This window comes from Kogia breviceps, chromosome 5 (genome assembly GCF_026419965.1).
Source record: "Kogia breviceps isolate mKogBre1 chromosome 5, mKogBre1 haplotype 1, whole genome shotgun sequence".
NCBI lineage: Eukaryota > Metazoa > Chordata > Mammalia > Artiodactyla > Physeteridae > Kogia > Kogia breviceps.
The window spans coordinates 45,605,907-45,624,584 of record NC_081314.1 but is presented as its reverse complement, the minus strand read 5'-3'; the positions used below and the strand labels follow the sequence as shown (position 1 = coordinate 45,624,584).

The 18,678-nt window shown below is 41.6% G+C and overlaps 1 protein-coding gene and 1 long non-coding RNA gene across 4 annotated transcripts in view; one reads left to right on the top strand and one right to left on the bottom strand.

Moving 5' to 3' along the window:
* Positions 1 to 2,506: 2,506 nt before the first annotated feature.
* C5H3orf80 (chromosome 5 C3orf80 homolog) lies at positions 2,507 to 12,364 on the bottom strand. The gene is made up of 2 exons (XM_059065020.2): positions 10,809 to 12,364; positions 2,507 to 2,702 (listed from the first exon to the last, which is right to left on the bottom strand). The coding sequence occupies exon 1, from the start codon at positions 11,846 to 11,848 to the stop codon at positions 11,108 to 11,110; it is 741 nt and encodes a 246-aa protein (XP_058921003.1). The 5' UTR covers positions 11,849 to 12,364; the 3' UTR covers positions 2,507 to 2,702; positions 10,809 to 11,107.
* LOC136794236 (uncharacterized) overlaps positions 9,118 to 18,678 on the top strand; it is a 49,534-nt gene continuing 39,973 nt past the window's right edge. For all 3 annotated transcript variants that reach the window (XR_010840653.1, XR_010840655.1, XR_010840654.1), the window contains exons 1-2: positions 9,118 to 12,789; positions 14,940 to 15,024. This is a non-coding gene — a long non-coding RNA (uncharacterized lncRNA). The remainder of the gene's footprint in view (positions 12,790 to 14,939; positions 15,025 to 18,678) is intronic.

The window sequence follows — 18,678 nt, the reverse complement described above, 5'->3', positions numbered from 1 at the left end:
GCGAAAAAATCACCACAATAAGTCTAGGTCACAGCCATCACCACACATAGCAACTTTAAATTATAAAGTACAGTATTGCTAACTATAGTCTCCATGCTGTACATTAGATCCCCAGGGCTTATTTAAGTTATAACTGGAAGTTTGTATCTTTAGCCACCTTCACCCACTCTACCACCCCACCCTGGCCTCTCTCTGGCAATCACCAATCTGTTCTCTGTATTGATGAGTTTGACCTTTTTAGATTCCACATATGAGTGAGAACATACAGTATCTTTCTCTGTCATATAGTGTCTGTATTTCATTTAGCATAATGCCTTCAAGATCCATCCATGTTATCACAAATAGGAAGATTTCCTTCTTTTTATGGTTGAGTAATATTCCATTATTATTATTATATATATATATATAATGGAATATATATATATATCACAATTGTTTTATCCATTCATCTGTTGATGGACACTTAGGTTGTTTCTATCTTGGCTATTGTAAATAACGCTGCAAGGAACATGGGGGTGCAGACATCTTTTTGAGATAGAGATTTCACTTCCTTTGGGAAAAAGCATCAGGAGTTAAAGAGTTCCTATGCTACATTTTTTAAATCTCTTGAAAAATTGTAGTGAGCTACAATGTTATGCCATTGACCTATACTGAGGATCTCATTCTTAGAAGCTCTATGGAAAATGTTTAGTGTAAAGATGGTTGGATATGTTATTCCTGACATTACAGTGTCTTATCTATGAAAAGCTTCTCCAAGATCTCAGTACCAGGAAGATTGTGCTCCTCTAAAGCAGCTGGTTTGGTTTTGACTTACAAACGCTGAATCCTTTAACTTATCTGCTTTTTCTTTGTATTTCCTGCTACAAAGCTCAGAACCAAGATATGGCCTTTTTGGGGCCTCTCACTCTTGCGGCCTCTCCCGTTGTGGAGCACAGGCTCTGGACGCGCAGTCTCAGCGGCCATGGCTCACGGGCCCAGCCGCTCCACGGCATGTGGGATCTTCCCGGACCGGGGCACGAACCCGTGTCCCCTGCATCGGCAGGCGGACTCTCAACCACTGCGCCACCAGGGAAGCCCCTATATACTTGCTCTTTGACATCAAGATAGACACACTCTCAACCCTTCCCGTTTTATTTAATCTGTTGCTCTCCGTCCTCCCTTGCTGCTCCCACCCCATCTCTCTTTTCCCACCTGGGCTTTCACCCACAGTGTATCATCTCAACTGAAACCAGTCATTAAGACCAGCTGGCAGTTTTGTTTTTCCTTTTAGAAGTAATTTCTGTTTTTCTTTAAAATGTTTCTATACTTTTTTTTTTTTTTTTTTACTGAGGAATAGTTGATTTACAATGTTTCAGATATACAGCAAAGTGATATATATGTATGTATATATTCTTTTTCAGATTCTTTTCCATTATAGGGTATTACAAGATATTGAATATAGTTCCTTGTGCTATACAGTAGGAACTTGTTTATTTACTTTATATATAGTAGTTTGTATCTGCTAATCCCAGACTCCTAATTTATCCCACATCCCCCTTCTCCTTTGGTAACCATAAGTTTGTTTTCTATGTCTGTGAGTCTGTTTCTGTTTTGTAAATCAGTTCATTTGGATCCTTTTTTAGATTCCACATGTAAGTGATATCATATGATATTTGTCTTTCTCTGTCTGACTTACTTCACTTAGTATGATAATCTCTAGCTCCATCCTAAATGTTGCTATTCTTAATTCAAATCATTAACGTCCATGATTAACTAGAAAAGTTTTTGAATTTCCACAGGTTTATCAACAACCCAGTGTCAACCAATATGTGTGCACTGGCACCTGCATACATTTTTATGTCCCAGGCACAGTGTTAAGTGCTTTCTATACATTACCTTAATATTCATTACAACCATCTCTCCCCACTTTACAGATGAGAAAATAGGCTTAGAGAAGTTAAGCAACTTGCTCACGGTCACATAACTAGTAAATCTAGGGTCCAGCGAGTCACCCAGGCAGTCTCACTCTAAACCACTGTTATTCTTCATGAAGTCTTAACAATCATATTCTACCACAAGAACACAAGCAAAATCTTCATTTAGGAAGCTATTTTTGTCCCTGTTTTGATATTAGCTGGCACTGGGTACTTAGTTGTAATGTTAGCCTCTATGGTTCTCATTTTATGATGAGCATACAAAAATCTGTTTCTTTTTCTAAATACTGGAAACAATTTACCAGCTGTTTTAAAGAAGTGTTTTTGAATTTTTAAAGTTAGTGAAGCCAGACCACAAAGGAGGCACACTTGGCACTGAAGGAACTGGCTGAATGAAATGGAAAAAACCGGTATCTGAGTTGCTTTTGTTGACCATTTCAGGTTTTATCCATGAAACATTTCTGCATGCCCACAAATAATTGTTGAGTCATTAAAGATTCCCGGCCCAGATTCTACTGTATTTTTAACAATAATTCCTTTAAACAGCACATAACAATAGCTACTTATTCACTTGTGAAAAAAGAAAGTGATGCCATATGATGCTATGCAGTTAAGCCATAGCTCTAACGATAAGATATTCCACAGGGTTAAGAGCATGTTGAGAAGTTTAATGGTTGAGAGTCCCAGCTCTGGAATCAGACAGGCTGAATCTGCCCCCTGGATCTTCCACGTATCAGCCATGTGACTTTGGACACACCACTCAGCCTCTCTAGGCTGCACCTTCCTCATCTGTGAAATGGAACTAATAATCCTTAGTTACTCCTTTTATGAATTTTAAGTGAGATAATACATGTAAAATGCCTAGCACAGTGCTTGGCCTACGGAAGCATTCAATGAATTACAGTTATTACTGTGATAATCATGATAGCAAATGAAAACTGTCACCCCCAAACCAACTGCCAAGCTTATATCTAAAGTTGTGCACATGCTTACATTTTATTCTTTGGAAGAAAGACTAAAATGTGAATTCCTACCAAATTTTAAAACAGAGCTTGCTAGAAATAATGATATGTAACTTATCAAGATGAATTGCCAGAACTCAAACATAGCACTATAAATTTCAGGAATTAACTTATGAAATTATTAATTATAGACCGATGACAGATGTTTATTGAAATAAAATTGTGTCCACAAAAAGCTTAGGTGCACTCCAGAGCAGGATGAGGAACCTCTGGAAACTCTAGCAGTCCTCAGGATACTGCTGAAAATGCGTGAAGAAAAGGCAGAACCTGTGGAAGACTCGGCAGGTGTCAGAGAGCTCCCGCAAACACCGAAAGAAACAGGAACAAATAAATAGAGATAATGTCCACAGAAGGCTTAGGAGCACGCCAAAGCATAAACTAGACCCAGCAAACACCCTCAGCATCCTCACGGGAGTGCTGAGGACACCTAAAATACAACAAGAATTAATGAAAAACCCGGCAGCTCTCAGAGAGCGCCTGTAAACACCAAAAGAACCAGAGGAACAAATACATGGTGATAAACGCCACGGAAAGCTTAGGAACACTTGAAAGCAGAATCAGTAGAAAATCTAACATGCATCGGGAGGCTGCTGACATCTAAAGTAAAACCAGAACCCCTGGAAGACCTGGCAGGTATCAGAGAGTTCCTGCAAACACCAGCAGAATCAGAGGAATAAATAAATGGTGGTGATGTTCACAAAATGCTTAGGAACACTCCAGAGCACAAGCCAGAACCAGTAGAACATCTAAAATATTCAGGAGACCACTGGGAACAACTGAGGGAAAATGCAGATTCCGTGGAAGAAGATCTATCTGACAGGCCTCAAGAGTTTATACAAACACCAAATGCGCAATACAACCAGAGAGTGAAAGCAACAGAAACACCCTATCCCCCCGTGGAAATGTGGAAAAGGTGAAAACATCACAGGTTTAAAAAAAAAAAAAAAAAGATTGTTTAGGATGCTTAAAGAAAGGGCAGAACCAGTGGAAGACCCAACAGGAACCTACGGCCCTATGAAAACTTCACAGCAAATTGTGGACCCAGAAGATAAAGACAATAAGAAATTCGGGACAGTTCCCAGGGAGAAACGTGAATCAGCTGAACTCCTGACAACAATCAAGAAATTGCTGAGAACTTCTGTGGAAAAGACTGAACCCAGGGCTTCCCTGGTGGCGCAGTGGTTGAGAGTCCGCCTGCTGATGCAGGGGACACGGGTTCGTGCCCCGGTCCGGGAAGATCCCACATGCCGCGGAGCGGCTGGGCCCGTGAGCCATGGCCGCTGAGCCTGGGCGTCCGGAGCCTGTGCTCCGCAACGGGAGAGGCCGCAACAGTGAGAGGCCCGCATACCGCAGAAAAAAACAAAAAACAAAACAAAACAAAACTGAACCCATGGAAATACCAACAGGCACCAACAGACAAAACTCCTAAAGAAAAGGGAAACCAAGTAGAAGACTTGACAGGTCTTCTACAATTTGCAAAACTGTAATACAGTGCGACTCTTCTCACTAACCTCAGGACAACTCGAAAGCAGATATGTGAATGGACAGGTTCCATTCACATTCTACAGGCATGAAGAATGGACAGGTCCATTCACATTCTACAGGCATGTTCCATTCTACAGGCATGAAGAAACCTAAGAAAACTCCTAAGGCACATGCAGTAGAAAATCTGGCAGACATTACAGTACTTAGGGCAACTCCAAATTTTAAAATCTTGTTCACAGGAAACCCTTAGGAAGGAGTCAGATATATCAGGGGAATTACAAGGAAAACCAAAACATCTGTAGGTTTTTAGATGTGAAAAATACTACTCAAGAAAACTGAGTAATAGAAAAAATACTAGAACACACAGAGTGTACATGTTTTTCAATCAGAAGAAAATGTAGAAGGCCATACAAAACTTTTTCCTAAAACACCAAAAGAGGGACTTCCCTGGTGGTCCAGTGGGTAAGACTCTGTGCTCCCAGTACAGGGGGCCCGGGTTCGATCCCTGGTCAGGGAACTAGATCCCTCATGCATGCCACAACTAAGAGTCTGCATGCTGCAGCTAAGACCCAGTGCAGCCAAAATAAATAGATAGATAATATATTTTTAAAAAATAATAAAACATCAAAAGAAAAACTGGAGCCAACAGTTATCTGTACTTGGTTGAAAACATCAAGAGAAAAGAAAAATGCAGTTGAAGACTTCTTGGAATGCAAACACTTATGGCAGAATCCAAGCAGAAGACATGCTGTTTGGAAGTGGACTATAGTGGATTTGAAGAAATGTTTGATTCAGTGAACAAAAATAAGGCTGGACCAGGAGACCTCAGTCAAGAAAACTCCTCTTGTAAGCCTTGTGAACATGAACCTAAAAGTAATGCCTCTGAAACTGAAGACATGTAGCCAAAGAACATTCAAGATAGTTAGTCAAAGAACAAGATCTATCCTAAGAAACAAAAAAGATATAAAAAAACTAAACATTTGCCTAGTCAAAAGAGAATATGCAAAGAGAGATAAATGTAAAGAAATATGAGCTTAATTTTCAAGAAAAGCTGAGTCAGGGAATGTCCCTATATCCCAGACACAGATATAGAACTGATACAGAACTCAAGTCTCAGTTGCTTATATTAACAGAAAAGATTCAGATAAAGAAAGATGAAAAGAATACTGTGAAGAGTTTCCAAGAGAAAAACTCAGAAGATGGAGCTATGAAACAAAAGACAGAGACTGTAACATCAGAGGAAGAAGTAAAACTGGTGTAAATCTACAGGAATCTGATAGCTTGGCCAGTTCAACAAGGGTTATGTACATGGTGACAAACCAGTGAAGAGTTTTCAAGAGAAAAGTGAAATCTAGAATGAAGAGAAGATACTTTTAAGACCCAGGAAAATAATAAAAAATTAATTTTGATATGGTAAAATCTTTGGTCAATACAGAAGAGAAAATTCACACAAACCAAAATAAAACAGGAGCAAATGTGCAAGATTCTAATCCTTTGTCTGATGAAACAAATGTAGCCAACAAAGAGGGAGCAATAAGACAAAGAGGTAAATAAAGATTTATTGTGTTTGAACTCTGGAAAAATTAAAGTCTTTGCTAAAAAGATGCAAAGACTTGATCTCTGCCCCGGTGTGACAGAGAAAATTCTGTAGATAAGAACAAAGAGATACGTTTACAGTCATTTTTAGTGGATAAAAAGGAAAAATTACCTCATTCAAAACTGGAAAACTACAGAAGTCACATGCGAATAGAACACAAAATAAACACTTTGGAAAATACTGTTTTACCAAAAGAAGAAACTGTGCGAAAAGCCAAGGCATAACCAGAGTGATATTAAATCACAGCAAAGATTAACCTGGAGTTCTAAAAGATGAGTTTGGGAGAAAACATCTACTGAAAATCCAAAGCAGGATAAGAACAACACACAAAGAAAGAAAATAAGAACTAGAAGATATCAAGACAATGAAGGTGCTTAGCTAGGAGGGATAAAAAGTGATAATCTTTAGTTTAATGGCAAGCCTAAATATCCTCCATAGAATAATTTTTGCCATAAAATTGTCAGAGTAAAATTGTCAGAGTATGGGTAAAAGAGAATAAATAAAATTAGGTTCTATATGTATTTAAGTATAATAAAAGTATTGGTTTTATTTGACATTTAATTATTTTATAGGCAAAATTTTAAAAACATAATGAAGACATCCTTTCTATCCCTATGGAGGAAAGGATGTCTTAATTTCATGCAATTAGCTGGTTACTTGATTTAATCTTTGGTTGACAAAATACTTTCCCTTAGCATAACACTTATTAGCTTTTTCACCAATGGATGAAAGGAGAATGAAAAAATAAATTGTAAACCAGTGAGGTCAGATATAAACTTGTCAAATATTCTATTATTGATTGGTTGTCTGTAACTTACACTTTTGGAGAGATGGTTAATGCTGGGTTGTTCAAAATAAAACAACTCATTGTTTCTCTCAGTGTGGAAATCCAAATTAATTATGATTCACGAAATTTTTACAAGTCAATACTTTTTTAAAAAAAAAAAAACCCACTTCATTGGTATTTTATTTTCATTCCCTTAAAATGAAAAAAACTCAAAATACAAAGACTTTTGATTACCGGTAGGAAGATACTAATGATAAAAAGAAGGATTTAAAAGGGGTCAGATTCATGACTATCAATTGAATCCAATTTAATTCAGTATCAATATCTGTTTCTCAAATGCGCAGTGGACATCCCTGTAGAATATAGTATAAATCTCAACACCACATCATGTTTATAACGTATCAGTCTCAGTTCTGGATTGTTTCCTTTATTAATTCCACTTGAGAGAAACTATATACAAAAAGTACAACATTAAGATACTTACCATATTGCCTTTTAAAATGTTGAGGCCATTTCCTTAATGTTCCCTTTGGCCTTCACAATTGAATCTTGTTTTCCTTATATAGTACACCTCATGCCCTTTGGCATAATTGCCAATGCCATTTTCCATGGCTGAAGCACACCCACATTTGCAGAATGTGGCAATTAATGGCCTCATAAAACTATCATTATATCTCAAGAAGACATTTTCCTCTTGGTTATGATACTGAACAACACCATTACAAATTGCTTTTAAGCAACTGGTGATTATACATATATATATACACGATTTAGAAAATCAATCATGTTTTCTCTCATTCCAGATGGATTCTTACCATACCCAGGGCCATTACTTCCCTACTCATGAGAAGTCAATGAAAATAAAAATGTTTGAAATGTTTTAGTACGTGAATTAGTTTGATAACTGAAAACCAGAGCAAAAGTTCGCTACTACTGGAGAACCTGGCATTTCCAGGTGGCTTTGTTTAAGATATGGTATGTAGCAGCCTTGCAAAAGGTATGTCACAGAATATATATCTATCTAGATATGTCTGTATCCATATAGCTATATCTGCATCTATACTATATATACAATATTAAAAATAAGTAAAATCAGCATCTCATCATGATTTATTTTCAGGTGAAAGAATAAAACTATTTTCTACTTTTCTATTTTCTACTAGTTCTATGTAATAAATAACTTTCAGGTGAAATCTATAAAACTGACCACCAAGATATTGCCATTAGTGCTTTAAAAATGTTTCTATCCAGGTATTCTAGTGTTGTGAACACATGGGTTCTGTGTGTATTCATATGGTGTTACATATGTGTGTGTATTACCATGAGATATGTTAATTTATCACTAATAAACATAGCTTTTCAGGATTCTGCCCCTCCCCTGACAAAATTATGCCTGAACAGAATCATGCTTGGTAAATCAATGAATTACAAGAAAAAAACCAAAGTAAACTCATTTTTTTTTTTTTTTTGTGGTACGCGGGCCTCTCACTGTTGTGGGCTCTCCCGTTGCGGAGCGCAGGCTCCGGACGCGCAGGCTCAGCGGCCACGGCTCACGGGCCCAGCCGCTCCGCGGCACGTGGGATCCTCCCGGACCGGGGCACGAACCCGCGTCCCCCGCATCGGCAGGCGGACTCTCAACCACTGCGCCACCAGGGAAGCCCTAAACTCATTTTTTATTGAACTGGGGGATGTGAATAAAAGCTTGTGTGATGTGTAGGAAAAAAACAAGTGTAAAACTTGTTGTAACTTTAAAATTTAGTAGAATCTCATTGCATGATTGGTGTCACATTATAGACATTCTGAATTTTAGGGAGAGAAGTGTTCCATAGCTGGTACAAGGAAAACATCTTGGTTCATATTTTAAGTATATTTTCACAAGATTTTGTTGTACACTTCTAGATGTTGGTAGTAACAACATAGAGGATATACTTTATATACTGGTACTTGGATATTCATGTTGATGTTTCAGATATGGGTGAGTTTTGAAAGTGTCTAAAACAATGTACCCTCAAAGAATAAATCATTTAAAGGAATAAGGCACCTTTCCAGTTTGTCTGAACGGTGGGTGGTACTGACAGCCACATGTAATTAAAATGTAGTGTTTGAGTAACATTAATATTTGTGATTATTCAATATAATGTGATTTCATTAAATCCTGTACCATTCTCAAAAAAGTTGATATAGTCTCAACTGCTGATGCTTTCGCCAATTCACAGCTTAAAATTGCTTTTAAATGATAAAGACACACATTTCATATTTTAATACATTACCATATAGTCACACATCTAATACAATTTGCACAGAGAAAGATTTTAATGTTTTCTGTTTTAATACACTTCAAATGATTCTCTTTAATGACAGGGTCATTAGCTTTTAGAAGTTTAGAGTAAACCATTCTCTTCTCTTACAATTCAGACATCTTAAGATTTCTGAGAACTGTCAGACTTTTTCAATCAGCTTTAAAAGTTTAAAGTAATCAAATCATTTTCTTCTAAAACAATTCAGATATTTTAAGATTTCTCAGGATTAGCAGAAATTTTCAATCATAAGAACAACTTGTCTAGATACACGTGTGAGGTCCACTGTGTAATTTTTCTCAATGTAATACTCATCCTTTCCCAAGAGAAACCTTTTGTATTTGTTTTCCATCTTTTTCTTTCTTGATAATCACAAACTGGAATAATTATATGATATACAATGTGTTTACTGTACATAGACGATATGCATATGTACATTATACATAATGTGGTTTTGTGTGTGTGTGTGTGGTACGTGGGCCTCTCACTGTTGTGGTCTCTCCCGTTGCGGAGCACAGGCTCCGGACGCACATGCTCAGCGGCCATGGCTCAGGGGCCCAGCCGCTCCGCGGCATGTGGGATCTTCCCGGACCAGGGCATGAACTCGTGTCCCCTGCATCGGCAGGCGGACTCTCAACCACTGCGCCACCAGGGAAGCCCCATAATGCATTTTAATATATTACTTTTTATTACCATTTGCTTAAAGGACATCTCACAGAATGGTAGAACTGATACAACGACATGTTTTTTTCTTAAGATAGGTTGAATCCTTCTGTAGTAACTTACTGCACAATTATGGCTTTAAACAAAAGTTACAAGTCACAACAAATTATGCTTTGTATCATGTGAAGTGTATTCCAAATGGAAAATGGAGGGAAAAGTGCATGACATCATGCTTCGTGGTATGGCATACATGTATCAATGCTTTTTACATATAACTATGACCTTGACTACATACATAACATATGGTTATTATAAAAAGTTATATATTATGCCACAGTACTAAAAATAAAATATATTCTTCTCAAATAGTGAAAATAAGGTATCCTTCATGTTTTTAATCACATATGTTTCCTCATTTGACCATGCCTCCTCTTTTTCCCATTGTAAATGAAATAATGTCCAACATTTTATTAAACAGTAATGATAGAGTGTAGACAATTTCTGGGCCATTAAGGCCTAAAAAAGGTGCTAAGATGATTATCTTGTCATTAACTGTGGAGATACCCTCCGGATGCGTTTATTTAATACATGGTAAAAATATAAAAATAAAGGACAAATAAATATAAATATCTTCTCAGTTATTGAAAAATCAAACGTTCAACTGTACCTTATTACGAGTATGGTCCTGGATACGCGTAATTGCTGCGTAAGTACGGCAACTAACCGGATATCACGGCTTTCCCCCCCACCAATCTGTGAACTGTGACTATGCTTGGCCAGGAAGACACGGAAAGGTTTTCTTGGGTTCTCCGCCAGGGAGGGATTCGACTATACCTAGGTGCTGCTCTCCCAGACCCGCGCGCATCAGCCTCCAGTCCTGGCTCACCTCCTCGCCCTCCGCGAGGAGACCTTGACCTGGGAGACCTTGACCTGTCCAGGCGAGAGGGAAAGGAGTGGAACTGCGACCCTCTCTCTTCATCCTTAAAGGTTACGGCCCTTCTCCCGAAGCTCATATGTTCTCTGATTCGGGAAGCAGGCACTTACAAGTGAACTCAAGCCGAGGCAAGGCTTAGGGCGGGGACGTCCTCCAAAGTTTTGCTCTGGGCTTGTCTGCTGCTGTCGCGCCCGCCGCGAGTGCCTAACGTTTCCTTGAACCGAATGAAACGTAGGGAAACTTAACGTCCCGGGGGAGGCGGGGATGGGGATGGCCCCAACCCAGTCTCCGGGCGACAGGCGGGGTCTGAGATAACTGGTGGCGGCCGCCGCGGCCACCCCGGCCTTGCGTCCCACCCGTAGCCCCCGGCCCGGTTCTGTCCGCGTGGTCCTCGCGAGGCCCCGGGCGCTCAGATGAGCGGGAAGCGGCCCTCGCCGCCGCCGTCGGACTGCCCGGCGCCTCCTCCTCGCGGGCGGCCGAGCACAGACACGGGCAACACGACCTCCCCGGGACTGAGCTGCTGCAGCCGCATGGACTCCTCGTAGGTTGGCAGGTACTTGACCTCCTCGTAGCTGGGCAGCTGCAGGAAGACCGGCGAGACTACGCGCAGCTCGTGCTCCGAGGCGCAGGAAGGGGCCGAGCGCCCGCCGCCTGCCCGGCCCCGGCCACCGCCTCCACTGTCCAGCAGCGAGTCCTGAGAGCCGGCGGCCGCCTCGTCCCGCAGCAGCGCGGGCGAGTCGTCGTCGTCGTCGTCGTCGGGCGGCCCCGCGGCCCCCGGCTGCCCGGCGCTCCCCGGTGGCCCCGGCCGCGCCTGCCCGCGCGGGTACCTGCGTGGGCTGGGGCAGATGATGCGCTGCAAGAAGTAGCCGATGGCGAAGAGCACCAGCAGGATGAGCAGCCCGGAGAGCTTGCGGACGAACCAACCCACGTTGTCGAGGAAGGCGTGCAGCGGCAGCTTGCAGCAGCGCACCGCGGTGGCGTTGGCCGCGTCGCAGCAGCGCTCCCGCTCGCCGCACGCCAGCTCCGCGCAGCCCCCGCCGCCCCGCGAGGGCGCCACCAGCGCCAGCGCCAGCAGTAGCAGCAGCGGCAGCAGCGGTGGCGGCGCCGGCGCCACCGACAGACCCTCGGCCGTGACCCCGGGTCCCCACATGGCCCGCGCGTACCCTTGCTAAGGTCCGGGGGCGCGGGGGGATCCGTCTGTCTGCGTGTCCGTCAGTCCCTCCCCGGGCGCTCCGCTCGGGTCCCGCGCGCCGCCTCCCTTGCCTCTGCTACCTGCGGCCGGAGCAGTCCTCACTTGGCCACGCTTGGGCGGAAGGAGGAGCCCGAGGCGCGCCGAGGCTGCGGGAGGCGGCCGCTTCCCGCGCCTGAACAGCCTCCTGAGCTTCTGACCTTAACCCCGCGCGCCCAGCCGCCCAGGCCGGGCGTAGGGCGTCCGGAACCGCCCAAGATGGCAGGGGCAGCCTGCGTGGGGCTGCCGTGGGCATCTTGGCCCCGGCCGGCCGCGCTCTTCCAAGCCCCACTTGGCACCCTCCGGGGCTGGAAGGGTTAATGCTCTGCGCTCAGCCTGGGAGCCCCCTGATCTTGATTAAGTCAGCCATCTCGCTCTTCCCCGCCACTCGGGCGGGGGCTCTTGCTCGAGTAGGTGTTTCAGTTTTAAGTGATTGGATTTCCCCAGGAATGTTGTTTAAATTGACTTGCGACTCGGATTCGCTTACCATCCTTCTTGTGATCTTTCTGATTAAAAATGGATGATGGCCATTAATGGCTAGCGCAGCCCCGCATCAGTCCCAGAGCTTGGGGGCGGGGGGTTGGAGGCCGCCGGGTGGTTCTGCTTTCAGGCAGATCCAGGGGGCTGGAAATCCGGTACCCACAGGAGACCTCCAGAACAGATAGAGAATTCTCCGGAGAGACTAAGGTCACAACACCACGGAAGTATTCCCAGAGGGGCAGGGCGGACTCCGCCAAAGAGACTCGAGTTGACGGAGAGAAGGCGTGCATATATCCCCAGGGGCTCATCCGACAAGCCCCCACTGAGCTCAAGGGACAGAGGAGGGATTTGGGTTTGGGGTAGAAGGAGGCCTCTTCTCCAGCGTAAGTAACACATCTCTGAAGTGTCAAAGGGGACTGTAAGTGGTTGGCAAAGTTCCTGAGCATTGATCTGCGTCTAAAGGGTCTTTTTCAAGGTTACTCTTGTTTGCAAAGTTTGCCTTAAAGGGAGTCGCTGCTCCCATTTAGCACATGGAGGCAAGTAGTCACCGCTCCGTGGTTAAGCTCCTTGGCACACACGGGAGGGATGGCAGTTATGCGGTCGCTGACACAGGCGCATCTGCTGGGTGGTGGCCTTAGAGCACCAGGAACCTGTGCTTTTATTAAGGCAGACTGAAACAGTCATCTTTGTAGGATTAGGATTTATTAATTCCCTCACCTCTTAAACACTTGACCAAACGGGAAATTCCATAGTCATTGAGAGAAAAAAGTAAAAGCAAAGGAAAGATATAGAGACACACAAGGCTCAACGGTAGGTCAGGTTATAGGCAAAGATTTCTCTCAGAGGAAGTCACACTGTATCTCCCTAATAGCTTTATGGAACAAGGTTAGGGGTACTGGTTTGATTTAGACAGGTCATTGCCCCGCCTGAATGAAAACATTTGAAATATTTCTGCTGCTGGGAGCACCTGGCTTTGCCTCACACTCCAAAATAATCCTTTCTCCTCCTGGAGAATCTCCGAAGTGTCACTCAGACAAAACTACTTCACGTGAAGCTTAGTTGAGCACAGGTCCTTCTTTCTAAAGCTCTCCTAAAGCCACAATATTTCTCTGTGCCATCATCGGTTTCTCTATAGGGAGGCCTAAAACCTATTTTGTAAAGGCTGACTGACAAGGGGTTTCAAACTGTAGTAAGATAACAGGGTGGAAATGATTCATTTTAAAACAATGAAAATTGTATTATTCTTTCATTCACCCATTCTTTTGCCAAATTTGCATTGAACATTTTCTGTACTCAAGGAACTCTGCTAGGTACTCAGCATTATGGAGAAATAAATGATTCCTCCAGAGCATGGAATAAACCCAGGTCTGCAGTCCTAGCCACTGCTAAATGGAGTACAGTAAAGGAGAGATTCCACAGAGGGAAAGAAATGGCACTTTCCTCTGTGATCATGACTTGTTCTTACTTTCCCAAAGGAGGAATAAAATTAATGGGTTTCAAACAGTCTCAAAGATGACAGCAGTTCACAGATTGAGATGGACTTTGAGTATGAAATTGAAAAAAATGTGCAGACCTCTTTGGGTTTTTATTATCTGATCTTTTAGGATTTCTGCTAGTCATAGTAGGAGCAATGGCGAAAGTAAAGGGGAAGTTGTACTGTTGATGATGCATAAGTGAAAGTGTCCTGCTTATTGTTATTCTGAAATTACTTAACAAACAGCATTTAATTTGTTTAATTTCTGTTTGCCTTTAAGAGAGTGAGAATTTGTTTGCACACCATTAGGACACAGTAGAAAAACAGTATAGATCTTATATAAAATAAAACATTGGCAGAGTTATTTATATGAAAACAAAGAAAAGGATGACGTCTGCAAAATGAGTATGGAATGGATTTTTATTTGATTTTTTTTCTTTCCAAATTGATAGTCCCAAAGCATCATCCATTAAAGACCCTCTACTGAAACCGGCCCCTCTTTATTTCTTCTCTGATCTCTCAGTCTCACTTAATTCATTTTTATTTGCAATGTAATTTATTGTGTACAACCTTCTGAAGGAAAGAAAAGAAACTCTATAGCTTTAAAAGCCACAGAAAGGACATGATATTCACTAGTCAGCGTCCTTATTCTTTATATTTGTTTAACACAAAAATAAATGTGTTAGCTCTCAGGAAGTCATAAATTCAAGCCACTTAGTGAGGAAGATGGTATTTAATTATATGTTCCATAGAATAATTGAAAGATACAGGAAGATCACAATGTAAAAATTAAAAAGAAACCTTATTTTGTTGAAAATTGGCACTAAATTGTGTGGAAAGAAGTGTGTGCAAGAGTAAAAATCAGATGGAAGGGGGATGGGGACTGACTTTTATCCAAAAAGCATGGTCTCTTGGAGTACAGCTTGATAAAAATTAAGAACAATTAACTGCTTTATCTTGCTGTGGTGCTTGAAGAATATTTTTTGAAAAATGTATCTTCCTTGTTATTTACATTCATGTGAATGAATGCCTAATGAGTTATACTTTTCAACATTTTAGAACAGAAGAAAGTAAACAGAACACAACCAAACTGGCTGCTGTTTCACCTGTGCTTCTGGAAGCTGTCCTGATAGCTTGAGAAAGAGTGAGTGGCCCCATCATGCAACTTTCTGTTCTGTCACATGGTGCCTGGTCCAGAAGGGAGTTTCTCTCTGATGTCCGCTGACTGGGAGTTCGTGCCTTTAAACCTGGGAAGGAATAGCTCTGCCCTGTTCTCATCCCTCCTTCTTAAGGTCTAAACGTGGGCAGTTAGGACCTTGTAAACCATCCAGTCTCTAAGAACCCCCTTTTCGGGTGTGCAGCATTTTTTCTTCCTACTAACTTGCCTGCTCATTTTACGGTCTCTCTCCATTTGCAGTATGGTCTCCCTGAGCAACAGTAAATTGAAGGTTTTATGATAAATAGTGTATATTTGCATAAATGGGCCTACCTAGAAATGATTTGTGATCTGAAATATTTTTGCTTTGAAGTTCTCTTCAAATCGTATTTCTTTCATCACTCATTTAATAAATATTTATTGAGGGCCCACTCTGAACTGGGCATTCTGCTCTGTTCTGGTGACACTTTGAAATCAAAGGGTTCCCTGTTTTCAGGGAGCTTACTGGGGGAGGGGAGAGAAAAACAGACGGCTAATCAGTCAAATTAATGAATCACTAATTCCAGGTGAAGATCAATGATTATAAAGGAGAAATGCAGGGGCTCTGAGTTTTTACGCTGGATGGGGTCTGCACTGGGGTGGGGGTGTCAGCCAGAAAGGTCTCTCTAAGATAGAGCTCCTTAGAAAACGACAAGGCTAAGAGAAACGATGTGCTCCAGGCAGAGGAAACTTCATGGGGACCAGTTCCCCAGCTGGGATGACCCTCACACGTTATCTCTTATGCTTGGGACAAAGCCTGTGTAATTTCTACCTCCACAGTTGATACCCTCTCATAGGTTGGCTTTAAGAAGAGTCGAGCCATACCTCACTGTTGTTCAGTTGTAAGCCAAATCTGGTTCCCTGCAGGGTCTGTAACGGGTTCTGTGAATACAGTTACCTCTGCAGTCCTGCTCAATCTTTCCCTGGAGACCAGGAAAGTTCCATCACTCTTTCCTGTTTTCTCCACCTCCACTCGCCAGACTTGGAGTGCAGTCTGGCTTTCCTTTCAACTCTATGGGTCGGCAGCTTGCTGACAAAAGGCTTTCTTCAAGCCAAATGCTTGAAGTAGGAGAAAAGTCAAAGTGAGATGGTTTGTACCTTTTGTTCAATTTAGGCACAAAAGGAAACAGAAATTTCTCCCATGCTTGAAGTTAGAAACAAAAGATTGAGTATATTCAGGCTCTTAGGAAAATAATAACATCTATGTTTGTATTTGGCCTTTCAGCTTTCAGAGTACTTCCCCATGCATTGTTTTGTTTTCTCCTTCCTATATTCTTGTGAAATGGGTTGAAGTTATTCTTATCCCTTTTTCCTGGTGAAGGGAGGTTAAAAACATTCCAATCACAGAGTAAGTTGGTGCTGTGCTGAAGGTGGGATCCAAGGCTTGTGAATCCAAGTCTGGTTAAAAAGGGTAGGAAGACTCTCACTTCCTCACTTACTGGGGCCGTGCCAAAAGGACCCCTGGGGTGAGTCACTTGTGTTCCCTCTGACAACTTCAGGTGCATTAAGAGGCCATTTACTTTGGAGAAATGTTGCCAACAAACACATGAAAGAATGCAACATCATTAATCATTAGAGAAATGCAAATCAAAACTACAATGAGATATCATCTCACACCGGTCAGAATGGCCATCATCAAAAAATCTAGAAACAATAAATGCTGGAGAGGGTGTGGAGAAAAGGGAACACTTTTGCACTGCTGGCGGGAATGTAAATTGATACAGCCACTATGGAGAACAGTATGGAGGTTCCTTAAAAAACTACAAATAGAACTACCATACAACCCAGCACTCCCACTACTGGGCATATACCCTGAGAAAACCATAATTCAAAAAGAGTCATGTACCACAGTGTTCATTGCAGCTTTATTTACAATAGCCAGGACATGGAAGAAACCTAAGTGTCCATCAACAGATGCATGAATAAAGAAGATGTGGCACATATATAAAATGGAATATTACTCAGCCATAAAAAGAAATGAAACTGAGTTATTTGTAGTGAGGTGGATGGACCTGGAGTCTGTCATACAGAGTGAAGTAAGTCAGAAAGAGAAAAACAAATACTGTATGCTAACACATATATATGGAATCTAAGAAAAAAAAATGTCATGTCGAGCCTAGGGGTAGGACGGGAATAAAACACAGACCTACTAGAGCATGGATTTGAGGACACGGGGAGGGGGAAGGGTAAGCTATGATGAAGTGAGAGTGGCATGGACATATATACACTACCAAAATTAGGGTGGATAGCTAGTGGGAAGCAGCCGCATAGCACAGGGAGATCAGCTCAGTGCTTTGTGACCACCTAGAGGGGTGGGATAGGAAGGGTGGGAGGGAGGGAGACGCAAGAGGGAAGAGGTATGGGGACATATGTATATGTATAACTGATTCACTTTGTTGTAAAGCAGAAACTAACACACCATTGTAGAGCAATTATACTCCAATAAAGATGTTAAACAAACAAACAAAAAAGAGGCCATTTACAAGGAAAATAGATCTAGACTCTTCTATTCCAGACCATGAACACGAGATTCTTCTGAGGACATAAAGCTTTTATTTGTCACTTTTGTGGCCACTTTCTGTAACCCATTAGTAACGGTTTAGGTAATAATGTGATATGTCAGATATTTTGGTATGCATTTCTGAAAACAAAAAAATAAATTCCCTTCCTTCATTATTTTCCATTCTTTACACATGAACTAAGCCATCTAATGAGCATCAATATGCTAATGGTACATGCTGGAGAAAATAAGTATATACTGGGTTCTAAAACGCAAAATGAATATATGACATTATTTATCAATGACTTAACTTTCTCTATTTAATTTTGCTTTATTACAATCTATCAGTTAATTTCTCATGGCAAACTTTCCTTTTTATTGCTGGAAATATAAAAATCAAACCATAAATATTATGAGAGATATTTAGTGAGGCCAAGAAGATCTGAAATTAGAATTGCAGTTATATCAGCTGAATGAGTTTCTTTCTCACTCATACTTTTTTAAATGGTCAGATTGTTGAAGTTAGAATATATCTGTCAGCAGACTGATGTACCAGCCAAATGCTTGCACTGGCAGACAAATCACATAGCATGAAATTATTTCATAATGAAATAACTTCATAAGGATGAAGTAATTTTATAAGGTGAAACATTTTTATGCTCCATTATTTTAACTCAAAACTAGTAATATACTCTGCCTCCCTTTCATTACAAAGAAAAATTGGTTGTTAATACCTCCTTCTGAATATTCTCTGTAGAAACGGATGGAGCGTGAGGTGCCTGTTCTCGGTCAGGATCCTGCCCAGGACCACACAGTTACAGGGCAGCAGGACCAGGCACACTGACTCTGAGCTGCCCACTAGTCCCCGGGCAGGGCTGTGGTCCGCCTATCCACTACCCTGCTTCGAATGTTAAATGGCATGGAATAACTGTCTTCCAAGACACTTGCCTTAAAAGATTGTGAATACAGCCCAATATCCAAAATTTCCCATAACAATTTTCATTTATGCAGATCTACATTTATGTAGATTTATGCAATGATGAATTTTTAAACAGCCTTTTGGGTGTAATCTTAAATTTCTCTTTCATTTTGATGTTCTACTT